The following is a 27,324-nucleotide window of genomic DNA, read 5'->3' on the forward strand; positions in this document are numbered from 1 at the left end:
TCAGAGCATCTAAAATCTCCTTGGATATGACCACGTTTTGAAAGGCTCTCGAAATCATCCCTGGTGAGTGGGGAAATTAACCACAGATTGAAGGCAGGACTTTTATAAAAGGTGAGCAAAAATGGTATTGTCCCATTTTAACTTAATCATTCAATGCTGTAGATTGGTGACATGATTGCACAGTGGCTAGTACAATGGCCTCACAATGCCAGGGACCCAGCATCCAGCATTGGGCGAATGTCTGTATAGAGTTTGCATGTTCTCTACATGTTTGCATGTACTTTTGTCAGATACTCTGGTTTACTTCCATAGTTCAAAGTTATGCAGGTTAGTTGATTTGGCTATGCTAAATCAATGTGCACATCAGGGATGTGCAGGTTAGGCGAATTAGCCATGGCAGATACAGCGTTGTGGGGCTTGGTGGAGGGGGGAACACATGGCTCTGGGTGGGATGCTATTCGGAGGATCAGCACAGACTCGATGGACCGAAAGACGTCTTTCTGCTCTGTAGGGATTCAATGGATTATTTCTATTTTTACTGTTATTGATGATGACAGTGAAGAGATTAGAAAATATATGTGACCATTACATAATGTGTTGTCATGTTGTTACTTGTAAATTCTGAGAAACAGCAAGCTGTCATGTGAACAGGATTCTAAAGAGTGGCAAAATCGTCAGATGTGTTAAATCACTGGATGGATGAAGTGTTGCTCTTTATAAAACAGCTCTGCCATCTGTTTTGCTGTTTGGATTACTTAACAGATTTCTGAGACTTTGGCTGTCTTCAAAGGCACTACACCACATTGAGAGAGCCATCTTGGGAACATTAGTTGATGACTCGGCTGCTCTCAAAGGCAATACTGAATTCTGCACTTCAGGGTTTGATTTCACATTTGTCCTGGGGAAATGTAAGTTTGTTTGTTTTGACAAATTCATGATCTATTAAGCAAATATTTTTTGACTATATCTTCAAGTATTTTGGTTACTTTTGGAAGATTTTACGTTTTTTCAAAAAGATAACTGTTGTTAATAAAGAGCTCCTGAGTTCTGTCCACAAATTGGATATTGGGTTTGGAGGTTAAAAGGAGTGAGGGGGTAAAGAGGTGAATGAGGGCAGGAGGTGAAGGGAAAAAGGCTGACGGAAGTGAAAATCAGGGAGTAGGGTGAGGAAGACTTCACATACAGAATTGAGCTGATGTTGTATTGACTAGGGGTAGAGCTTTCAAAATGGCCCCTTCAACATTAGCAGGTTTGTGGTTATGAGGGAGTCACAGCATGGAGAAAATTGTCATTTTTATCAGCAAAAAATAAAAAAGCCTATTTGGTGCGTGTGTAGATAGAAAATATTTTAAAATGGGAGAGCAGGATGAGAGAGAGGGCAATTGTTACCCGAGGCATTATAAATAGAAATAGAGAACAAAAGCAGAGCCAATTATGTACTTTAGTAATCATTGTTTATAAAAATTGTAGAGAGGGAATAAAATCAGGTCAAAAATGGAACAGGCTACTGGTTCCCTGGTAAAGTGTTCGCTACCACCCAAGATGTAAAATCATGAAAAGGACATTACGTAAACATGTTGTTTGCTTGTCTGCAGAGCATCTTCCCTGCCTTTCATTTTCAGTTGCCCAGCTAAGTGTGGGCTGCTAAGGGGACATGCTATCTACGATTGCAGGAGCAACATCGGTTGTCAGTCTGATTATGTAAGTGCTCTTGAGCTATTTATCTTCAGACAAGTGGAGGTGCAGAACACGAGTTTGAGTCAGACCACAGTGCTAATTGCACACACAATTCAGAAGAAGCAAGAAGATGAACAGAGAAGCCACCGTGATAATTCTGCTCCTGCTTCTTTGTGCAGTTGCTCAAGGTATATGTAAATAGCTATATTCTTTATCAGGATTAAGAAGGATCATTTTCTGCATGAATAATGGAAGTTCACTGTAAACCTTATTATCTGATATCAGGCTTGATTCAAGGGTGTGAATGTTATTGAGATAAATATAGAATTAGACATTTACCCTGGTCATCGCAGAGAGACAAGTCATTTAGGTTGGCTGCAGTTTTGCCTCCACATTATATGTGATCATTTTTCCAGGATTCCTAACCCAAAAGTACCCTGATGGACTTAGCTTCCTGATAGATAGGGAACATGCAGCTGCTACTGAAGGTGTGGAGCAGGGGCCCATTCTCTGACCTCAAGGCTCCCTAATCCCTGACACCCAAGAGATCTTGGTTTTGTAGGAGGGTTGGGGTGCAGTCTGAGGGAGGGTGTGTTGTGCTCCTCTGTTCCAGAAATGTGAACCCTTCCTTCCTGTGACGCCAGACGAAGTCCAGTTATTGACACATTTGAAAGCTTGTATCTCCAACATTTACAGATATCAGCCCCAACTCACACTCTCACTTTTGAGTCAGAAGGTCTTGGATTCAAGCTCCACTCCCGACATTCATATCCGTAGCTAAACAAAGTCTAATGGAATACTAAAGAGATGTCATCCTCCCAATGAATCCAAAGTTGGAGCATCCTCCTGTTATCTTGGTCAATATTAAATAAAAACATTTTAAGAAACAGATAATCTAGTGATTTGTAAATAGTTAGTTGTAAATTGTAGGTCTTGGTGAGGGTAAGGTGGCTTTTCCAATTTGCTATATTGCAGTAGTGACTGAATTTCATTCACGGTAATAGCACAAAATGTTCAGAAAGCATATTGTATTTACATTAAAGTTTGTTCTTCATTTATTTATCATTTAGAATTATTAAAAATGTGAGTGGGTAGACTTACAGTACATTTAGTGTCAGTGAGGTTAAGTATAATATACTTGCATGATCTCTGGATCTGCTTGGGAGAATTTTATTCATGTTATTCTACCTGTGTGGTCCATATGGCTTTTCTCATTGATATCAATGAAAAAAGGCATGTGGTTCAAATAGGCAGCCACCTACAGTGCTCCTCCTACTCAAGGAAATGCTGTAAATCTACTCATGCAAATTATTTTCTTCTCAGTTGACTACAATTCAGAAAGGCAAAAGTGAGAACTGCAGATGCTGGAAGCCAGAGTTTAGATCAGAGTGGTGCTGAAAAAGCACAGCAGATCATCCGAGAAGCAGGAAAATCGATGTTTCGGGCAAAAGTCCTTCATCAGGATGGAGGGTTTTTGCCCAAAACATTGATTTTCCTGCTCCTCAGATACTGCCTGATCTGCTGTGCTTTTCCAGCACCACTCTGATCTAAACACTACAATTCAGATAACCAGTATCTACCAATGATAACAATATTTCCACAGAAACCAAAATATCAGGATTAGCTTGATATTTTTCCAATTTGGAATCCAAATCCAAAATAAGAAAAATGGGAGGAAGTTCTAAATTTGCTGTTGGGACAGTAAAGCACATGGAACAGATTGCCTACCTCTTTAGAATTGGTCTTATCATAATTTAATCTCTTATCAGAGTTGAAATAACTCCATTAAGGCCAATATTCCATCACCAAGTCTCCCTTTATTTATACATACAAAGTACATGACACTGACCAAGCTTGCACAGGACTGGCTCCGAGAGTGAGCAGAGCCACTGACATTCCTGTTCTTAACTATCAGTCACGACTCCCTGATTGGACCAGGTTGACAGCCCCAGTCAGGGAACTCACATTCACGGTGTCAAGACATCCACATCTGCAATCTCGTCCTCAGAGATTTCTTCAATGTTAGGCAGAGGGGGAGAACACACAGGTTCTGACAACCTTGCATGGCATTTGGAAGTGCCGGGTATGTTTCGCTCTTGCCCTCTTTGCGAGGTTGTAGCTTTCATGCGGTGCACGTGCTCGTTCAGGACTGCCTCACCTACACGAACTTTATACGTCATAGGATCTGATCTTGCATCGACCTTACCTCTTAGCCATGTAGGGCTATTCCTGTGGATTTGACACCAAATTTTGTCCCCTGAAGGAATATGCCTCTCTAATTTAGAGGAGTCTGGTGTCTGGTGTTGGCATTCCTACTGCTGTTTCACCTTTGCCGCCATCCCTACCCCCCTGCCCCCAGGTCCGGGAAGATGAGATTTAACCTGGTGCAGAGTCTTCTCCCCATTAGCAACTCTGCTGAAGGCATCTCGCTAGTTGGGGGAGGAGGGTGGATGGTGGTGGTGGGGGTGGTGGGGGTCCTATAATCAACAGGAACTGAGACAGATTGGCATTGAATGAAACTTTAAGCCTTCTTCCTAAGTTTAGATTGCTCTTTCCACCAGAGCATTGCGTGATGGATGATGTGGAGCTGTCCTTACATGCCGCATGCCATTCGACTTTAGGAAATACTCAAAATCGCTGCTGGTAAACGACGACTCCTTATCTGGCCTAACACCTCCAGGAGTCTGTGTATTTCAAAACATGCTGACAACTTTTCAATCATTGTCCCCTGCATTTGACAAATAAACTCTATGCACATCCAACTACTTTGAATGGGCATCCACGATGACTAAAAACTTAGGGCCCATGAAAGGAACAGTGTATCTAATGTGTAACCAAGTCCTGGATTTACCCAGCCATTCCCACAAATGTGGGGAAGCCACTGGTGGCACGTTTTGTCCATTAGTATTGGGTGTCCATTTAACCGGACATTTATTTTGATTGGTTCTGATTTGGTTGGCGCTAAGCAATTTGACTGTTCTCAAATCAGCTGTAGGTCGACTCTCCAAGAAGTGCACCTTCCTGGATACCAGCCTATGAGTTGTCTTATTCAATTCAGGTCTGGGGGCATTCTTTTACTGTCTCGAACCCACATACCGGCAGCAATTAGAATGGCCTGCCAGCCCGGATCCTCAGGAAAATTTTAACCATTTATCCAAGGCTTGGTTTTGTTTTTCAGTGGGCTGACCTAGGGTCTCTCTGTTCAGGATATGTCCCAAGTTTGGCTATGCAATTGCCTTCACTCAAATGGTGTTCTCCAAGCTCAGTCATTCTGGCAAAGGTATTCACTTCCATCAGCATACCCTAGCTGTCCCACTTGCCATATTTTCTAATGTCAAAGCCAGTTGTAGTGCCTGTTTGAAGTCCAAATGGGCTTCAATGAATAGACACCTTTACATGGTTACGTCATTAATCCCACACACCAGTCTCTTAGCATCTCACTTAGGGTTAAACCAAAACCACATGTCTCTGCCAGTCATCTTCGCCTCATCCAAAATCCCAATACGGATCCCCCTGGTTCTCAAACCGTGGAGTAAAGCTGATAGCATCTCAGAACGTATACGTACAGGATGTATATGTATTTGGAAAGGCAAGGACTGATTCGGGATAGTCAACATGGCTTTGTGCATGGGAAATCATGTCTCACAAACTTGATTGAGTTTTTTGATGAAGTAACAAAGAAGATTGATGAGGGCAGAGCAGTAGATTTGATCTATATGGACTTCAATAAGGCGTTCGACAAAGTTCCCCATGGGAGACTGATTAGCAAGGTTAGATCTCATGGAATATAGGAGGAACTAGCCATTTGGATACAGAACTGGCTCAAAGGTAGAAGACAGAGGGTGGTGGTGGAGGGTTGTTTTTCAGACTGGAGGCCTATGACCAATGGAGTGCCACAAGGATCGGTGCTGGGCCCTCTACTTTTTGTCATTTACATAAATGATTTGGATGCGAGCATAAGAGGTACAGTTAGTAAGTTTGCAGATGACACCAAAATTGGAGGTGTAGTGGACAATGAAGAGGGTTACCTCAGATTACAACAGGATGTGGACCAGATGGGCCAATGGGCTGAGAAGTGGCAGATGGAGTTTAATTCAGATAAATGTGAGGTGCTGCATTTTAGGAAAGCAAATCTTAGCAGGACTTATAACTTAATGGTAAGGTCCTAGGGAGTGTTGCTGAACAAAGAGACCTTGAAGTGCAGGTTCATAGCTCCTTGAAAGTGGAGTCACAGGTAGATAGGATAGTGAAGAAGATGTTTGGTATGCTTTCCTTTATTGGGCAGAGTATTGAGTACAGGAGTTGGGAGGTCATGTTGCGGCTGTTGGAATATTGCGTGCAGTTCCGGTCTCCTTCCTATCGGAAAGATGTTGTGAAACTTGAAAGGGTTCAGAAAAGATTTACAAGGATGATGCCAGGGTTGGAGGATCTGAGCTACAGGGAGAGGCTGAACAGGCTGGGGCTGTTTTTCCTAGAGCCTCGGAGGCTGAGTGGTGACCTTATAGAGGTTTACCAAATTATGGATAGGATAAATAGACAAAGTCTTTTCCCTGGGGACAGGGAGTCCAGAACTAGAGGGCATAGGTTTAGGGTGAGAAGGGAAAGATATAAAAGAGACCTAAGGGGCAACTTTTTCACACAGAAGGTGGTATATATACGGAATGAGCTGTCAGAGGATGTGGTGGAGGCTGATACAATTTCAACATTTAAGAGGCATTTGGATGGGTATATGAATAGGAAGGGTTTGGAGGGATATGGGCCGGGTGCTGGCAGGTAGGACTAGATTGGGTTGGGATATCTGGTTGGCATAGACGAGTTGGACTGAAGGGTCTGTTTCCATGCTATACATCTCTATGACTATGACTCTATGACTTGATTAAGTGGAGTACCTGGAACATCATGGGCAGTCACTCATTAATTAAGAGGAAGAGGGTACTTTTGAGTCTCAGAAAGGAAAAGGTGGATATTGCTTTGTTACAGGAGACACACTTGGATGATAGGGAGAATTTGAAACTACAGCAGAATCGCTTTGATCGCGTTTATTTTTCATCTTTTCATACCAGAAGTAGGGGAGTGGCTATATTGGTTCGGAGGAATCTCCCATTTAAGTTACTAGAGTGTGTTCAAGACACACACGGGAGGTTTGTAATTCTCAAAGCCCTGATAAATGGGGAAGAATATGTTGTTTTAAATGTTTATTGCCCTCTGGCCCATCTCCTCAAATTTCTGGTTGATGCGTTCTTGGAACTGATCAGTCCTGGCACATCATTAAAGGGGGGGCTTTTAATTCTCTCATGGATCCCACAGTAGACAGATTGCCTATTGCCCTGATATCCTCTGTACAAACTAAACAATTAGTGGATCTGTGCGGAGTTAGGGTTGTGGGACGTCTGGAAGCATTTCCACCCTACATGCAGGGATTTTACATTTCTTTCCAATCCACACAGCTGTCACACCAGGATTGATTTTCTTTCTGACCCCTGTGGCAACCCTAGACTTGGTGGTATCTTGTACGATCGGTGATATTACCATCTCCAATCACGCTCCAGTGGACCTGTTGGTTAAGATTAAGGACGCTGTTGTGGGTTCAAGGCACTGGCGAATGGGTCCCTTTATCTTTAAGGATAAGATGTTTGTGGATTAATTCTCTAGGAAATAGCGGGCATTCCTAGAGATTAACTCAGGCTCGGTTAGTAGCTGTCCGTCCTTTGGGAAACTGCCAAAGCCTATGCCAGGGGGTTAGTTATTTCCTACTCTGCCAGTAGGAAGTGGCAAAAGGGTGAGCAGCAATGTCTCCTCGAAGCACTGTTGAAGGCAGCCAAGAAGGCTTACTTTGACAGGCCCTCGTTGGTCAAGCTACAGAGGATTATGGCGCTGCAGTCTGCATTGAATTCCATGCTCACGCAGAAGCAAAGAAAGAACTTACTTTCACAAAGCAAATGTTCTATGAGCATGGTGACAGGCCAGCTAAATACTTTGCATATCTCGCCAGGAAAAGGAATGCCCCTCAAGCAATTACAGCAATTAGGGAAGGGTGTGGGAATTTTCCAGGGGACCCAAATAGATTAATGTGGCATTCCAGAGATATTACACTAAGTTATATCAATCTGAGGGTTGTGAGGAGAGACAGGCCAAGATAGAGTCTTTTCTTAAGGATCTGGAGCTCCTGGGCGTGACCCCCAAACAAGAGTCTTTTCTCAATGCTCCCTTATCAGAGCAAGAGGTACAGGAGGCTGTGAAACAGCTTCAGAGTGGAAAGGCATCCAGTCCTAACGGACCTCCCTGTTGATATGAAATTTATGATCATATTGTCAGGCCTGATGCTCAACATGTTCAGTGACTCGTATGGTCATGGTCATCTCCTGCCATCTCTGAGAGAGGCCAATATTTTGCTTATTCTTAAGAAAGGGAAGGTCCCGGAGGCCTGTGCTTCATGCAGGCCTATTTCACTCTTAAATGTGGACTTCAAAATCCTCTCTAAGGCTCTTGTGTTACCTTCTATAGTTAAAGAGAACCAGACAGGCTTCATAAAGGGCTACAGATCCTCCAATAATATTAGAAGGCTGCTTAATGTAATTCAAGTGGGGCCAAACATACATAAGATTTCATTGTATGTGGACAATATCCTAATTTTTTTGTCAAATCCAGCAATTTTGGTGCCTCGCCTGACACAATGCATCAGCTCGTTTGGCACCTTTTCAGGGTACAAGATTAATTTTGCAAACTCAGAGGCTATGCCTATGGATGGTCTTACAAAGGTGCTAGGTCTTGAGGGCAAATTTCAATTCCCTTTTAAGTGGTCACGGGTTGGGGGGGTTTATGTATTTGAGCATATTCATCACTCGGGTTCTTGATTGGTTGTTCAAAGCTAATTTTGTTCAATTTTTCAACAAAATCAAAAAAGACCTTCAAAGATGGGAGGCACTTCCTGTTTCATGGTTAGGTCGGATGGCGCTTATTAAGATGAATATGCTCCCTGTTTGTTGTACCCTATACGGATATTCCCCCTGATTTTAAATAAGCAAATGTTCAGGAAACTGAATAGCTGTTTCAGCTCTTTTATTTGGCATCGTAAACAACCCCTTATTAACCCAATAGTTATCAATACTGTTAAAGCATGGGAAGGCAATATTGGCAAAACATCTTCTCTTACACCTGTAGTGGGTATACTGGGTTTTCAACCGGGGATGATAGATTCAGGATTCAAACACTGAGCAGCTAGGGGTGTTTCTTGCATGGGCAATTTATTTGAGGGAGACACAATAATGTTCTTTGATCAGTTAGAATGGAAATATGAACTATCTAACAGGGACATCTTCCATTTTTTTCAAGTTAAGGATTTTATTCAAAAAAAACCACACTTTTGACTGATCCTGACAAATCCGACTTAGAGAGGAGGGTGCTCAGTCCTAAGCGTCCACTTTCTGTCATCACTTTATATCATCAATTGGGGGGTCCCAGCCTCAGATGAGTTTGATCAACTCTGCAGGGTGTAGGAGAGAGAACTAGGTGTTGAGGTCTCCTCAGAGGCATGCGAAGATATTTGGGAAAATGCAAGGAATGTATCAGTTTGTAATAGGACCCATGCTTTACAGTTGAAGATTCTCCACAGGGTCCACTTGGCTCTGGGTCGTTTTCAAAATCTAAAGCAGGAGTATCAACATGTCCCAAGTGCAAGGTCTGTAGGGGCACTCTTACCCATTGACTCTGGTCCTGTGGTAGGCTTCAAACATGCTGGAGCACTGTGGTGGATGCAACGGAGACGATTTTGAGTGTAAGGGTGGAGATGGACCCAATCTCTCTACTTCTTGGCCTTCTCAGTGTGTTCCCATAAGAAAAAAACTTTTCAACATCCTCACTTTCTGCGCAAGAAAGAATATCTTGTAAGGTTGGGTGTCCGAAAAACCCCCGGGCCTGTCGTTTGGCGGAAGATTGTAATGGAGCTTATACTCTTGGATTTTCTTACAAGTACGGTACACCACAAAACTGAGAATTTCTATAAGACATGGTGGCCCTCTTTGGAATACCTGGACACAGATTTATCTGCCACACTAATAAAGGTTTGTATATAGCCATAATGATTGCGCTTTACATGTCCAGTATCCCGGGAAGGGGGACTGCAAACGTATGAATAAGTGAAAACTAATGCTCTCGATATTTGAGAGTGAGTGTTTTGTTTGGCTGAGCTGAGTTATTATTATTTATTAGTTTGTTGTTGGTTATTATTTATTTATGTTGTTAGTTGGAGTTCTTTTTAAAATACTTTTCTATACATTTGTACTTGAAGGAGGTTTGGGTTTTTTACTTTTTTTGGTGTTCTTTCTTTGTACTGTTTTCAATTGTATTGTTTTGTATTTATTGTAAAATTTAAAAATCTATTTTTCAATAAAATTATATTTTTATTTAAAAACAAAGAGAATATCTCTGCTGAGTCCCTAAGGTAGGTATGTTTGATAGATCATGGTCCAAAGGTCGATGAACAACCTATTCTTCAGGCCTGAGACTTCTCCCTTTAAACTCATGGATTCTTTTTAATATACAGGATTCATTTTAAGGAGAGCAGGCCGTTGTCATTGCCCAAGAGCGACAACAGCCTCCATTCCTTTGTGGTATATCAAGGACATCAAATTTATCACCAGGCACCCTCGCTGCTTCAAAGAACAAGTGATGTAAGTAATCATTCCAATCAGTACATTGGGATAAAACTCTAGCATTACACACCTAGCTGAAACCGGGGAGGACCCTGCCATCTGCAGTTTTAACTATCGTTGCAAATAGGCAACTAGGTTACCCACCCATCAGTGGCAGGTCCTTCTTTCTAGGATCCAGCTACAATTTTCACTGAGACCTAAACAGGGAAGATTCGACCGTTTTTCAGCCTGATCAATCTGGAATGGAAGTCAACCAGTTCCAGATGAGGCTGAGAACGGTAACTTTGGCTTCCTTTCCCTTATAAAGGCAGGAGGAGCATGTGTGGGCTTGGGCTTTTATTTTGAGTGTCTCCAGAGAGTGTTAAACTGGAGGCACTCAAAGAAAAAAAACCAGGCTTTCTCTGAACCAGCCCCCATCCTGCCATCTACGTTGTGCTAGCAGGAGAAAGTGAAGACTGCAGATGCTATACATCAGAGTTGAGAGTGTGGTGCTGGAAAAGCACAACCCATCAGACAGCGTCCGAGGATCAGGAGAATCGACATTTCGAGCGTAAGCTTTTCATCAGAATGTGGAGGTGGCTGAAGGAAGCTGAGAGATAAATAGGAGGAGGATGGGCCTGTGGGAATGATAGCTGGGAATACGTTAGGTAGCTGAAGGTGGTGGGGTGATAGGTCAGAGTGGAGGGTGGAGCGGATAGGTGGGAAGAATGATGGACAGGTTGGACAGTTCAAAGGGCAGTGCCGAGTTGGAGGTTGAATCTGGGATAAGGCGGGGGGGGTGTGGGGGAGGGCGCGGAATGAGGAAACTGGTGAAATTGACATTGATCCTGTGTGGTTGGAGGGTCGCAAAGCAGAGGATGCAGTGTTCTTTCCCCAGGTGTCGAATAGCTAGAATTTGGCAGTGGAGGAGGCCCAGGATTTGCACGTCCTTGCCGGAGTGGATCTGTTGCTCTCGATGTGGTCTTCTCTACATTGGGGAGACAGGACGCCAACTAGCAGAACATTTCAGAGAAATCTCTGGGACACACGCACTAAACAATCCCACCGCCCTTTGGCCATACACTTTAACTCCCCCTCCCACTCTGCCCAGGACATGCAAGTCCTGGGTCTCCTCCATGGGCAAACTCTAGCCACCCGAAGCCTGGAAGAAGCCTCATCTTCTGCCTTGTAATTTTAAAATAGTGACCTCCAACCCACACAAGATCAATGTCGATTTCACCAGTTCCCTCATCTCCCCTCCCCCCACCTTATTCCAGATCCAACCCTCCAACTCAGCACCAGCCTCTTGAACTGTCCTTCCTGTCCATCTTTCTTCCTGCCTATCTGCTCCACCCTCCACTCTGACCTATCACCTTCACCTCCACCTCCATCTACCTATCACAGTCCCAGCTACCTTCCTTCCAGCTCCACCCCCGTCCCATTTATCTCTCAGCCCCCTTGAGCCACCCCCTCATTCCAGATGAAGAGCTTATACCTGAAACGTCAATTATCCTGTTCCTCGGATGCTGTCTGACTGGCTGAGCTTTTCAGCACCATACTCTTCAACATTGTGCTAGCAATTGTCTTCAGTCCTCAGGATATTCAATGATTTCTTATCATCCGCCATGAATTTTGATCATGAAGTGGAAAAGGTGGCAGATTGGTCAGCTCCTAGAGTCAGAATAGCTTGAATCTGGCAGTGCCATTTCACCAGGCATTATGCTGGAGTTAAACTTGTAGCCTTCGTAACATCCAACTCCAGAGCTGCCTATTTTAAGGGAAAGAAAAAGTCAGGCAGACTATAATGTTCTCCCCAATTGTTGGAGCAGATTGCAGGTGCATGTGCTAACCATTCACAGTCTGAGCTGCTAAACTAACTGTAGTCCACGATGAGAGAATTAAACCGACTAACACACAGATATTACTGATTCTCATTTGAAAGCGGAAAGCAATGTAACCCGGCTTGATGCTTTTCTTCCTTCACTTTAATTTTTTACTGGCCATAAGACTGACGAATGTAGAATTTTCAATGAAAAGGAAATCCAAGACTCACATTTTGATTCAGTTGTCTAAACAAATCATCCATGGACGCCTGCCTGAAATTATCTTCTCATATTTTGTTAACAGCAGTAACATTCACTCTCTACCCCTCCATGTATATTAATGTCATTAGTTAATCTGCTGTCAGCTAACAAAATTTTGCAGTGAATTTGAAGCGTACTGTATCACTATTTTAATACTACAACCATTTTGCTTTTTAGTGTATTACTTCAAATGTATTCTAATTGTTGCTACTCATCCATTATATGTACAATTTCTGCTCTGTTCCAGTGCTGTTTTAACAACTGGACATGAAGTCTGCCTCAACCCTCATGCAAAGTGGTTGAAAAAAGTCAAAAGAGAAGGTAGGTCTATAATGTTATTTCTTAATACGATATGGATTGGACTGTTGACGTGCAAAAATATTTCAACAATGTCCATATTAATTTCACTAGGTCTGGAACAGAAGGCCATGCAGTACCTGCTATGCCTGTAGGGGGCAGAGGTGATCTGTATTCTCAATTGAACACGATGTCACATGCCTGGCTATTAACAAAAGCTTTTGCATAGACAAGGGAAGGTTGGTGTTTTGGATGGGAAATCTGGAAATCCATGATTCCCTGGATGTGGTGGTGTTTGAATTACGCCACAACAGCTGTCCTTTTTCAAGGCTGGTGCCTGGAAGTCAAGGAGATGGACAGAGTTGGTTTGGATCCGGGTAGGGTCAATATGAGGAAGGTTACAGGAGTGAGTTACATTCCTGATATAGTGGAAATTGGGGAAGGGCAGTGGATTAATTCCCAACCTCGCTGGTGAAGGTCATTTGATCCTTAGTGAGTCTGATCCCTGATCCCAGCAATCTTTTGAATGGAATTGCTGAAGGTACTGGAGGAATTCTGGTTACACCTGACCCACAAGCAGTGCTGTAAAAATGTTTACCTTCCTCTCAATACTGCCCTCACCTCACCTCAGCTGCCAGGTATCCCGAGGCCTTGACAACCAGGCTGATCATGTTAAACAAAAATGGATTAAATCTGAACCTAATTAAAGAATCCCAATAGTGTGGCCACAGGCTATTTGGACCTTCGAGTCTGCACTGACCCTCTGAAAAGCATTCTGCTCAAACCCAACCTCTGACTCCACATTTTACAGTGGGTAATCCATCCGAACATCCCTGGACACCACAGGCAATCCAGATCTTTGGACTGTGGGAGGAAACCAGAGCACCGGGAGGAAACCCATGCAGATATGGGGAGAATATGCAATCAACACACAGGCAGTCACCCAAGGTTGGGATTGAATCCAGGACCCTGGTGCTGTGAGGCAGCAGCACTAACCACTGAGCTGCCAATTGAAATCTTTCAATTATTGGCCTGGCTCCTGGAAATGGGTGGGCCTTCATGACCATCCCTGAAAATCCTGCAGTAGACATGGTAGATACAGAATTCAGATTGCTAAACATGTTCACTTTTTCACAATGACAAAACAGGCCCAAGAAATCTTAGGACACAGAAAGAAGCCCAATCAGCTCATCCTGCTTACGGCAGCTCAAGAAAGAGTTTTCCAATTACTCCTCATTCTCCTCGTTCATCATTGGCCTAATATGTTCTGCCCTCTGCCCTGCTTTGGGAAGCAAGTCCTGCCTCTGGGAGTTGCTGACCAACCCCCCGGCAAGTGTTGATGGAGTGAGCAGAAATGTGAGAGTACCCACAGTGTGCCTGGTCTTGAGAGGCACCTGTGAATGGAGACTTGTACCCCTAATACTCCTGCCCCTTCCCCCACCCCCCCCCTAAAAAGGCACTGAGGAAACAGGTACACTTTGCAGGCTTCCCTTGAGCCCCTCAACTCTACCTCCCAGTGCAAACATTAAGTTTGGAGAGGAACAGCCCTTAAGTGGTTATTTCTTGACCATTTAAAGGCCTCAATTGGAGCAAGGAAGGGCAGGCTGGCTGAGGCTTCACCTACTCTACTGCAAAATGATGGCCCCAGTGGTTAGCACTGCTGCCTCACAGCACCAGGGACCCAAGTTCGATTCCAGTCTCGGGCGACTGTCTGTGTGGAGTTTGCACATTCTCCCCGTGTCTGCGTGAGTTTCCTCCGTGTGTTCCTGTTTCCTCCCATAATCCAAAGATGTGTTGATTAGGTGAATTGGCCATACTAAATTGCCCATAGTGTTCAGGGATGTGTAGGTTAAATGCATTAGTCAGGGGTAAATGAAGAGTAATAGGGTAGGGGAATGGCTCTGTGTGGGTGACTACTTGGTGTGGACTTGTTGGGCCGAAGGGCCTGTTTCCACACTGTAGGGATTCTATGAGAGCAGGGCAGGAGTGAGCCCAGTGGGAAGGACATCTGAAGAATTTTGCTGCCCCCTCCCTGCTCATTTGCCTGGGTTATATGAAACTCTGCCTGTCAGTAAATAACAAATTTATGTTGTGTCTTGTGTGAAAGTTTGCTTTCAAAAACAATAATAATTTAGTTGTTTGTAACTCCAATGATCACTTAGTGTAGCTGAAGTTGTTCTTTCACTCTCCCCAAAATGAAATACCTGCCCCAGAATCCATCCCCTTTGTAGTTCAATCTTAACCCGTGGTGTTAGTTTTGCAAGTCAACACTGAAATTCTTATTTTTGGAGATAGTGGTGTTTTGTATTTCCAGGCCATTTGATACTGTAATCATTAGGCACATCCAATTCTAACCACTGACCTATGACATTACATGCTGATCACTGGTTACCCTGAGTTACTGCAGATTATCCCTTGTGACTGTCTAACTCCTTCCCAATGAGAATACTTACACTGCCTTCCCACAAATATGTTTTTTGTTAGCCTCGCCCCTCTCCACTGATGGATTCCTTCCCATCCATTTTCTTTTCTGAAACATTGCTTCCTCTTCCCCATGGAGCCTTTCTTGTCATCTGATAAACTCTCCAATCCTTCATCCCCCCTCCCACCAAAATTTTCTCCCTATCAAACTTTGCTTGACCTTCTGACTGTATGTTTTTATTTACTACAGATTCTTTCCAATGCAGTTTGATCGTTATTGTTAAAAATGTGAATGCCTATTTAATATTAAAATATTAATACAAGAATATTGTACAGTAAAAATAACACCTACACATAAAGCTATATAGGGTGAAACAGATCATTCCGCCCAATTGATAGATGGCTGACCCTTTTCATCAAATCCAACTAACACATTCATTCTTTTCCCCTTGTCTTACTTCCTTTTAAATGCATTTATACTGGCCATTTCAACTTATCTCAGACTATTCCTTCCAGAAGCAAGTTCTATGTTCTAACACATGCCGAGGAAGGAAGTTTCTCCTCACTGGATGTTTAATCATGTTACCCTTAAAGTCCCATTTGCCTATTCACATGAAATAATTCCTTGCCAGGCTAATATTGCTGGACACTTTTGTTGCACCCCTCCAATGTTTCACCTGAGCTCTGGATGAAGGTGAAAGTTAAACTCCCTGTATCCTCCATTGCAGTTTCCAGGAAGATATACTCTCCCTGTGAAATTCCGGTTCATTCATCTATCATTGCAACTTTCCATACGGCTGCAAAAGCTTCATTCACCTCTTCCCAAACTACAGCCCAATCACCTATTTGATGAAAATGAATAATTTCTTCATCTTCCTTCAATCAAATGCACTGTATTCAATCCTGATACTGCAGCCTCCTCTGTATTGAGGGGGCCATATGTAGATTAGATGGTTGCTTTGCCGAATGCCTCTATTCCATCAGCGGGCTGAAGCCTAAGATGTTTGTAACTTACCATTCCCAATCTCTACCCTGAACCTTGTGCACAAAGTGCTTCGGTAATACTGGAGGAAATTCCAGCTATTACCACATGCCTGGAGAACCAGGCAGGACAGATCGCGTGGCAATTCTAGAGCTTGACTGATGTCTATTACAATGAATTTATTTAAATAAAATTCACCCATGTAATGGGTGGGTGATCACCTTTGGCAAGTTAGTATCACCAACATTTAATTTTTCATCATTATTCTTTCCATTGGAAATTTAGGGAAATACATTTACCTCATTTAAAATGTCAGAAGTGCAGGATGTAAGTGCATTGCAGGGAAGTGGGATTGAAGTTAAATTTCTTCCTTGTTTCTCAGTGACCGACTAGAGTTAGGCTGTCATGTGATGATGGCAAGTGGAGACTGAGCAGTACTTTCGGGTACGAGGAAAACTAGTGTTTTTGCAATTATTGACTGCCTCATTTTAATTAGATTGAGGACCCCCATTGATGAAAGTACCAGGAACAGGTCCACCACCCATCACCCATGCTCTAGAGTTGCAGAAGGCCGGAAAGTGGACAAAACTTGGGAAATGAGGGACAGCAGATTTATGAGAAATAAAAGTGCCTTTTTCTTTTTTGCTTTTAGGCATCCAGAGCCAACTACAGGCTGAAGAAAGTAAACAATCATGAATGTCCTGGGATATGTTAGGAATTTATTACTCACATGCCATAAAAATTGCTGAAGAAAATTCTTATCTCAATGTTCCACACAGTAATATTTTTCATGGTTGCAAATGACAACTTTACTTGTCCCTTGAATAACAGTGGAATATTTTAATCATTTAACAATCTCAGAATGTGATTATCCTCCTCCATGTCAGTTAGCTTCACTACACACTTCTAGGTCCTACATTGTGTGGGTTGTTCCCTACAGAGTCAGCTCATTTTCAATAATTCTCACTCCTAATGAGCACCCTACTCTTTCTTAGCTTATCATCAGCTACCTCTTTGTTTGCCCATCCCCTTTTGTCCCACATGCTCTTTTTCTAATTTTTCTCAATCTCTTTCCCTCCTTTATATCTCTTTCTCTCCCGCTTCGTTTTTCTCTCTCTGTCTTTTCTCTCCTCCTGTCTCTCTGAACTCTGTCTCCATGTACTGTATTCACACCCCTCCATCCCAGCACTGGACTCAAAATGTTAACTCTTTCTTTTCTCTCAACAAATGCTGCCAGACCAGCAGGATTTCTCCAGCACCCTTCACTTTTGTTTCAGGTTTCCAGCATCCACACTTTGTGTGTATTTCAGTGAGAATATTATGTTGTTCATTCAAGTACTAGGTAAATGGTAAGATTTGTAAGACAGTACTGAAATATAAACTGTACTGTCAGAAATCTGTGATATTGTTAAATAAAGATTTCTGAAAAGAAAAGTATTCCCTAGCCGCATCAATCATCTCAATGAACAGTTGCACTACCAAACAGTGCAGAGGGTAACGTGTGGTCTTAAATACATGTGGGGACCTGTGGAACATCTACAGCTACTCTGCTCATTGTCCAAACTGATGGCAACTCAAAAGTTCAAGACATCTGTATAATAAAATCCCAATAACGTGAAGATAGAGGTGTTTATCAAGAAACTATAAGCAGAAAATGAACAACAAATATGATTGCATCTACTACCAGGTACTAATCTGTTCACAGTTGGAAAGGCCAGAAATTGGTTCCCCTAACCTTAATCCTCCGTGAACATTTCAGGTTTGCAGTACAGGAGAGTGGGACAGAAATGCAGTAGATCCAGGTTTTGCCTTAACTTTTATACCCTCCCTGATCCCTCTGAGTTTTGGTAACAAGTTAGACCAATTGAGTTGACGAGTCCAATAACAGAGCAGGAATAGATTTGATTAGATTCCCTACAGTGTGGAAACAGGTCCTTCGGCCCAACAAGTCCACACCAACCCTCTGAAGAATAACCCACCCAGACCCATTTCCCTCTGATTAATGCACCTAACGCTATGGGCAATTCAACATGGCCAAATTACCTGATCTGCACATCTTTGGACTGTGGGAGGAAACTGGAGCACCTGGAGGAAACCCAAGCAAATGCAGGGAGAATGTGCAAACTCCACACAGACGGTTGCTCAAAGCTGGAATCAAACCTGGGACCCTAGTGCTGTGAGGCAGCAGGGCTGTGAGGCCCAGGCTTGTAATAATTCAGGCTTGTAAATCAACTTGCAAACAAGCTCACGAAGGGAGTGGTGTTTAAATCATCCTGACTTCAACCCCAATGGAGCTCATACGTAAATGCCAGAGATAAGGCTGAGGTTTTCAGAAATGGTGTTGAGTAGAAGATGTAGCATATCCTCCTTCTGAAGTCCACCCGACACCCCCAGCGAAGGTATCTAACCAATCCAGATCACTTCACACACGATATGAGGAAGCAGCTCCATGAACTGAACACAGCACATGGCAGCACCCAACTGAAATACTCCACATCACGACTCATCAAGCTGGGTCAGCCTGACTCTCACACTGATATCGACCCCAACAGTTTGCAGAATTCCAGGTTTGTAGTTTCCACTAAAACAAACAGGAATAACCAGAAAATGGTTTTTGTTTTCAATTGATATATTATCGCCTTACCCTCTGTTAATTAATTCAGGAATGAAACATGTTTCTACGATTTCTTAGTGTTCAACTCTGCTCATAGTTTCATTACTAATTAATTAATCCATGATAATCTACACCAGGAGCAGGACAATATCCAGATTTGGACTGATACTTGGGAGCTAGCTTGCAAGACATAATTAATCTGTTGGTATCATGACGTGTACCAGTGACAACGTACTGCACACTATGAAAAATAAAGAACATGAAAGATTGGGAGGGTTAAAGTATGAAGACCATTGGCAATCTGTGGTCTGTGGAAGGCAGGATGGGATAAGAATAGTGGAACGCTTTTACACCAATTAGCAGAGTAAGGTTAAGGCTGAAAGGTCACTATGGCGAGATGAGATACAGTTGAGTAGTTTTCCTGTTAAGTGTTATTATGACAGGATTGGAACCATAAATATTTAGGACATGACATTAAAGTATCTAATTAATAGTTAGTAGAGTCAGCTTAAGAGAGGAGACTATTGTAATAGTTGGAATAGCTAAACATCTATCATGACAGGTTTGTCTGGAATGGAAAATCACTGTAGCAGAGGTAATAATAAATATCTAATCATGACATTAGGAAAATATTTAGTAGGGTCTGGAATGAAAGACCATTGTTGCAAAGAGTTAGTAATAAATATCTAACCATGACATTAAAATAACATTAAGTAGAATATACAACTAAAGAGATAATGGGAACTAACATCACTGGGATTTTTGTGTAGCAAGAGTGAGGTACTTTGATTCATATAGTTGGACATGCTGATAAGCTAACAGAAACATGATTAAAAAAATATAAAAATCCACGGACCCAGAGGTTCGTGGGCATTCGAGAATCTGCTTTCTCAGTGTCACGGTTTTTGTTTGCAAATAAAAGACCTACTTCTTGAAGAACTCTCTGTGTCTCCTTATGATTCTCGATATTTTCTCATGACAAATTTGGCACTCTGAGCAGGATCATGCTGAGACCCACCTAGACAGAGGGCAGCAGTAACAGGGCGCTTCTCGGTCCACTGGGAGCACTCCCGAGACTGACAGAATAAGGGTGCCCAGTAAAAGAAAGGTTAGCATTTTTGCTGTGAATTCGGACTATATTCTGTTGGCTTGGAGTGGTCCTTGGGAACTCAGAGTTGTGGGAACCTGCCGAAGGGTCTCTCTGATCCAAGGTCCAAAGGCGAGGGGTAAATTGCGGCTGAAGGAGACATGGAGAATTGGTCAAGAAAACTGCGCAGTGGGGTAAGGAGTGAGTAAGAATAGAATGTAGCAATTGTCTGAGTAAAAAGTCTATGTGGTGTATATAAGACCCTATAGATAGATAGAGCAGAATAAATAAGGGGAAATTGTTTTATAAGACCCTATAAATAGATAGGGCAGAATAAGTAAGGGGAAATTGTTTTACTGGAAGCGCTGATAGACCTGTTTAGAAAGCCGGCAGATCGGTAGTGGATGATTAAAAGTAAAATAGCAGAGAGTAGTCATAGCATTATAATGTTACTAGACTGTTAAATGTTTTAAATAAGGCCTGTAGGATAATTAGACTTTTGGAAATGAACAAAAGGTTTGCTTAAGTAAGGCTCGGGCTGAGAGATATTGATTTACGAGTTCTTGATTTTTTGTTGCAAGGCTGTGTGTGTGTGTGTCTGTGAGAGAGAGAGTTTATAGTTTATTCATTGTGATCTGATTTGTATGCATAATTGTTTGTTGGTGGTTCAATGTTTGTGTTTTGTTTCCCTGGAGCTACAGATCCAGGGGTATTTTGATTTTATTTTGCACTGTAAGAATTTAAAATAGTTTTTTTTGAGAGAGAAATTTCTCAAGAGACCGTTAGTGATTGGTACATTTTGAAGTTGAAGTATTAGATTAACTAGCTGCAGCTGAGGATGTTTAGGAATTGCTAGATTGGTAAGGGACAATTGCAAATTATAAAGTTAGAGATTGCTTGTACTATTGACAAAGCACTACCGGACTTGAATGATATGAGGAAGTGATTTATGAGAGCAAAGATAATAATTAGCTGGACTGAAATGTACATTAGGATGGATAAAGGACTGCAGTTGAGATACTAAGTAAGAAATTTCCAGTGGCCAGAAATGATATTGTAAAAATTTCTGAGAAATGGGAAAAAAGAACTAAGGGTTTATTGACTAAATGGCCAAAAGAAGGTACCTTTGATATACATATGTGCAATGAGATGGAAGGACTAATTAAGAACTATAAGCTGAAAGATAAATTTAAAAATAGAAACCAAAAGAGGGATCAGGAGATGGAAATATTGAAACTTTCCAGAAAGAGGGTGAGGAACTGAAGGTAGCTTGTCAGGTACCTGTGGTGACTAGGAAAGCTGCAAAAGAACAAGCTGAGCAGTTACAGGAAACAGAAAAGCAGGAATCAGTCCCCACCTCATACCCAGATGTGGAGGAGTTGAATAGACCTCCTCCCTACTCAAATAAAGAGGCATTGAAGCAGTGTCCAGTAATAAAGGAAACAATAGAAATAGAGGGACAGTTAGAATGGGATGGAAGTGCGGAAGATAAAAATGAACTGAGGGAAAGAAGAGAAAGAGAGAAAAGGGACAGGCAGGAGCAAATAGAAGACTTACAACAAGAGCAAGGAAAGCTGAAACATGAGATTAGTGTGCTGCGTGGGCTAAGGGAACAAAAAGCAATTGAGGAATACTCATTGTGATATGAAAGAAGAGCTGAAGAGAAAAGCAGTGAAGGTGATGCAGAGCAAGCAGAAAGGGATGACGGCAGACAAGGAAAGAAAAAGGCCCCAGTACCTAAAGAATGGAAGGAATTAGAAATAGCATCGGACTCAGAGCCCGAGGGGGAATTATTGAGAAGTAGTGTTGGTAAAGGGAAAAAGGGCCAACAGGGAAGGATGCTACCGCTCCTCATAAAAGAGGGGAGAAACCCACAATACATTCCTTGGGGAACTCAGGATCTGGAAGGGCTGAAGAATGCGCTGCCCAGTTTATATGAGGGAGTAGGAAGGTGGATCAGGGCTTTTGAAGATGAGACCACAGGGCAATTGTTGGCTATAGGAGACTTGAAGGCACTGCTGGTGAGGTTGGTAGGGCTTCCGAAGTTAAAAGAAATAATTGTCCAAGCCCGTTTGAAAAATACGGCAGAGAATCCAATGATTGATGGGGTCGGGTTTGATCAAGTGAGACAGAATATATGGCAGGCCTTAAGAGACTGTTATCCACCCAAAATGGATCCCCAGGCTCTGAGAGGAGATCCACTGGGAGAAAGTGAAAACTCAGCTGCCTACTTGGAGAAACAGTTTACTTGGAGGCTGGAAACAGAGCAAAACCTAGAGACTAATCAGTTGCTGACCACAATGTTCCAAAATTCCATCACTGAGGCAATGCCCTCCCAAGTCAGGTCAAGACTGGAGGTGGTGGTGGGTCTGACATCATCAATGAACCACCAGGAATTTAGAGACCATGTAGCTCATGCAGTTGAAAGGTTTCGAAAAGACAAAGAGAACCTGTCTGAACAGCAGGAGGAGGTGCAAAGGAAGCTGGCGCAAATGCAGCTTGAAGAGCTTAAAAAGAAAGAAAAAGAGAAGGCTAAAAAGGGGTTGCCAGTAAGAACTGACAGAGAAATCAACATTGGGGTGAACCAAGTGCCGGCGCAAGGAGGGGGGGTCCTATCAGGTAGCCAGACAGCACGGCACGGTGGGCGGCACGGTGGCACAGTGGTTAGCACTGCTGCCTCACAGCGCCGGAGACCCGGGTTCAATTCCCGCTTCAGGCGACTGACTGTGTGGAGTTTGCACGTTCTCCCCGTGTCTGCGTGGGTTTCCTCCGGGTGCTCCGGTTTCCTCCCACAGTCCAAAGATGTGCAGGTCAGGTGAATTGGCCATGCTAAATTGCCCGTAGTGTTAGGTAAGGGGTAGATGTAGATGTAGGGGTATGGGTGGGTTACGCTTCGGCGGGGCGGTGTGTACTTGTTGGGCCGAAGGGCCTGTTTCCACACTGTAGGTAATCTAATCTAATCTAATCAGCCAGAAAGTCCCATTCCAACAATGGAGATTTTTAGAGAAGCTTTCCCGCAGGTGACGTATCCGGGGCAGGGCAGATTTAAACAACAGCCTGAACAGAACTAGACTCCCCAAGGTCAGGGACGTAGGAATGGGGGACTAAGGTACATGATAAATAATCAGGCTCAAGGGGGGCCAGAAATGATGTGCTGGGAATGCCATCAACCAGGCCACTTTAGGAGGAATTGCCTTTACTGGACTGGGCCCTCTCTGCCCTACAGCGGGCCTAGATGGTGGGAATCCCCAGTGGCCACTTCCCAGGCACCCACAGGCCCAGCAGAACCTGTTAACCCATATGGGATGTGTTAGGGGTGCCCTGAGAACCTGGGTGGGAAGGAGCACTACCCTGTAGTAGCATGGGAGGCTGATCAAGAACCAGTAATACAAGTTAATATAGAAGGGTGGCAGACACCGGTGATGATAGATACTGGAGCTACATACACTTGTGTGCAGCCACAGTATACCTCTCACCTTCCCATGTCAAGTAAATTTGTTAAAACTGTCGGATTCTCAGGGAAATCACAGTTAACTCGATTTACAGCTCCAGTAAGATTAGAAATGGAAGACAGGGAGATAGTTCTGCCAATGTTAGTGTCTAAAGAGACGCCAATTAACTTGTTAGGTAGGGATGCTTTACTACAGTTAGAGGTAAGATTGGAGTGCACACAGCAGGGCTTGGTCGTAGAAAAGGCCAGTACACAATTAATGATGCAAGAAGTTAAAAGATGTTAATGTTTATTTGACAGGGGATATAGCAAGTGATATTCAAGATATTTGGGGGATGTGGGAAGCAGAAGTGTTGACAATGTTGATTTAAGTAAGACCACCTAAGCACTGTGCAGTGATATTTGATGAGTCTCAGGATGAGGTGTTAAAGAGGTAGTGGCAGCAGGAAGTCACTGCTCCACAACATGTGAGAAGTGAAGCAATAGTATTGGGGGTGGGGGTGGGGGCAGGGAGTGACCCTGCAAATAGAGAGAAATGCATTCCTGGAAAAGTGGTTTAGAGTACCAGGTGCCGCATCACATGTAACCTTACTGGTAAATAAGGGATATCAACCTAAAGACTTAGGACCTATGGCCAGGCATGTAGAAACAGTTAGGGAATGGCATATGTTCACGACAGGTGTTTGGGAATCTGAGGATGGCAGCTATATTAAAATCCTAGCATGCTGCAACTTGACAGGCAATCCAAAGGAAGTCAAGGTCACATCCCAGCGGAGCAGGCCAGTGACAGTGCAGGAAGATGATCAATATGGTAATGAGCAATTGGATGCATTACTAACCACTTTGTGATTGCAGCATGATACAGATCTGGGGAGAGTGAAATCAGCTAACCCAGTGGGAATATGGTTGAAACTAGGAGCTGGGACAGTAGTGAAATTTCTGATAAATGAAGTGATCCCAAGGTTGGTATAATGTTGGAAATTAGTTCAGACAATGGGTCGGCCTTCATTCAGAAAGTCAGGTTGATGCTGCAGTCTTTGAGAATCAAACAGAGGTTTGGATGCGTGTATCATCCCCAGTCACAGGGTATGGTGGAAAGGATTAATGGGACATTGAAAGCCAAATTAAACAAGATCTGCGCAAGCACCGACCTTAATTGGGTCGATGCAATGCCGCTGGCACTAATGAGTTATCACATGCAGACTAATCGCATGACCAATCTGACACTGCATGAGATGCTCACATGTAGACCTCTGCCAGTACCCAGGTGGAGAGGCCCATACAAAGGGCCTAACTTAGAGCGGTTAAGCTTAGAACTTAAGCAATATTTGCAGCAGCTAACTATGATACATGAGACTATCCACCTGCAGGAAACACAAAGGGAACAGACACCTGTCAATGAAAAAGGACCTATTAAATCCAGGTGTTGGGTGCATGTGTGGGTTTTTCTATGACGCTGGAATGAGCCAAGGAGACAGGGACCTTTGGTATTGACTAAGGTATTACCTACTGCAATCCAAGTAGAAGGACAATACATAAGGTACCACATTAATCATTGTGAAAAGTTCTCCCACCAGCACAAACTAACTCTAACACTGAGGAAAGTGGAGCTGAGGCCGAGGAACTTGGACACGGGCAAGCCACACAGGAGGCTAGTACCCATCAGCAGGGTTCCGATCAAGTTACAGGTGAAGTTCGTGGGGATACTGATTGTCGGAGGAACTTGCCCAATAGGTTAGAGATCACAAAACACAGCTCGAAGTGAAATTGACAAACAGTTTATTGCAAGCTTTATCACTGGAAGAGAAATTGACCCAGGCTGACACTGAACTGACAGTCTGTTACAGGTAGATCAGAATTCTCCTCCCAGAGCTAAGGATGAGACCAGTTTTATAGTAATGCTGCACAATGACACTGATTAAGGAATGGGAAACTACAATGTTTCAGGAAATGGAGTAATTTAGTTACAAGGGTGCTAATTGGAAAACAGTTTAATCGGATGAATGTCCTGTTCCTTCACACAATGCAACATCCTGACAGTATCATGGTTCCATTCATCTCCACAGGTAGATGTTAAAGTCTCTTCTAAAGTGGTGAGGTGATTCCATTGTCCTGTTCCTGGAGCATGTCCTTTGCTGATGCCTTTCTGTCTGACCTGCTCTTTGTGTGGCTTTGGTATTGCTGGGTTGTGAAACTGCCCTCAAGGCTTTGAGATATCTACAGTGCTCTGTCATGTCCATGGGAACTTAAAGCGTATTCCATTCTCTGCGTGCTGTCTGGCTCAGCTTGTGAGCTGCTCGGGAATTCTGGGTGTTCTGGTGCAGTTTGGCCAATTTTGCTTTTGTGGGTCTATCGTGGTTTAGCACTTCTTTTCCCACACCTTGCTATCAAAGTAAATATGCGCAGCTATGGGAAAAATAATGTTTTATTGAATTGTATTTCAGGTTCCTGCCAACATAATTAAGAATGGAAGCTGCAATGGGATTCATTTGATTGCCCCCTGAGGAAGTTGCTGTACAGTGAACATTGAAATGAAGGAAGCTCCCTGAAGTGCATTCACTTTCTGACATCACTGTTCGATATGTTGTTTGAGCAATTCCCCTGCATTGATTCTCTGAAACCGAAATCAGTGGTTCATCTGCTTATACTGTAACTGTCTACACAGGGCCTAAGTAATTAGGCTGTTGTTGTGAAACATTGTGTAAAGCTGAAGGATTTCTATTAATGGGATGTAATATGTATGATTATTCTGAATGTGGTCCGGCAGGGTTACTGGATACTAGATAACTGAAAGCAATTTGTTAACTCTCTCCATAATATTACCAAAAAGTTTGATAGTCAAAAGCTGCGAGTGGTAAAGGAAATATTAGCAGAATTGTGAATTTACACAAATTTACACATAAATCAAACTGAAACAGATCTGTTGGTTTTCAAATGCTTTTGTTACTAAGGTAATTGTTACAGTTCTTTCAATAATTTGATTTATTGACTATTAGTCAATTATTTCACTGAGTTTGTGCATCATTGCCAAAACCAGCACTTATCCCCCATTCCTTTATGCAGATGTCAATGTGCTGGTAAGTGACTTTGTTGAACTGCTGCAGTCCTTGTGGCTGTGAGGAGAGGAGAGATCTGATGACGAAAGGGATGATAGTGCAAGGCAAAACAGACAGCAATGGGGCAAGTGAAGGGACAAGAGCTGTCTTGTGAGGAGGTGTAAATGGGAAAATACAGAACAGGGAACAAATCGCTACCGTCCAACCGGAAGATGGATGGGCAGGGATTGTGATTGGAAACCATTTACCATCGTGATGATTCTGGAGGTAATAAAGTGCCCTCTCAAAAAACTGTAGTAATGTTTCTTGAGCAAACACTGCAATGTATTGGAACAATCCAGGAGAATTGGGACATAGTGTTGTGGGGGGGAGGCGGTGGGAGGGAAACTGACAGTGGGCAATGCAGACTTACTGTCATGTGACATTGTTTAAACTAAATTACAATCCAAATTTAATCTAATCTTTATGTTGCTGTTAAAGGCCTATGTATCCGATGTGACATAATAATGGCATATTATAGGTAAAAGCTTTGAATTGTTGACTGAACATACTTTAGTTCCAGTGTGAACAAAACCTTTCAAGTCAAAATTCAAGACCAATTGATGGACATTAACATTGCCATGATTTTACTGTAATGTTTATCCATCACTGATGTTGTAAGTGAACCTTGGGACGTTGCTGATATGATATTAAACCTCAGGATCTATCCAAAGTTAAAGTCTGTGGAAAGAATGTCCCTGTCGAAATGATATGTGCGTGAAATAGTTACATTTTAGGAGATATTGGTGCTTCTCATGTAATGTTAACAGGAAGTAATGGTAGTTATAAATACAAGACATCCTCTGTGAAAGGCCTTTGTTGTATGAGAGATTTTCAGCCGAGAATTATGTTGATTGCGGATTACAGAAGGAAAGTTGTGTTATATAATGATTCTCAAGCAGAAAAATTGCAAAATATTTCTGAATTGTGAGCTTATGAATTGTTTGATGTTTTTGTACCTTTATCTTTTAATGTAATTCAGTGAC

At 42.8% G+C, this 27,324-nt stretch overlaps 1 protein-coding gene across 4 annotated transcripts; it reads left to right on the forward strand.

The window, feature by feature from the left end:
• LOC140492225 (interleukin-8-like) lies at window positions 1–26,658 on the forward strand. 4 transcript variants are annotated; one of them, XR_011963571.1, is made up of 4 exons: window positions 1–111; window positions 10,220–10,346; window positions 12,639–12,712; window positions 16,744–17,446. XR_011963571.1 is itself a non-coding variant. In XM_072591252.1 (4 exons), exons 1-4 carry the CDS (start codon window positions 1,808–1,810, stop codon window positions 25,705–25,707), a joined length of 279 nt encoding a protein of 92 aa, XP_072447353.1. In that variant the 5' UTR covers window positions 1,620–1,807; the 3' UTR covers window positions 25,708–26,658. The 4 variants fall into 4 exon arrangements, 2 of the variants coding, with proteins under 2 accessions (XP_072447353.1, XP_072447272.1); XR_011963544.1 differs by lacking the exon at window positions 1–111 and adding an exon at window positions 704–908; XM_072591252.1 differs by lacking the exons at window positions 1–111; window positions 16,744–17,446 and adding exons at window positions 1,620–1,865; window positions 25,688–26,658.
• Window positions 26,659–27,324: the final 666 nt, after the last annotated feature.

This window comes from Chiloscyllium punctatum, chromosome 1, assembly GCF_047496795.1.
Source record: "Chiloscyllium punctatum isolate Juve2018m chromosome 1, sChiPun1.3, whole genome shotgun sequence".
Classification (NCBI taxonomy): domain Eukaryota; kingdom Metazoa; phylum Chordata; class Chondrichthyes; order Orectolobiformes; family Hemiscylliidae; genus Chiloscyllium; species Chiloscyllium punctatum.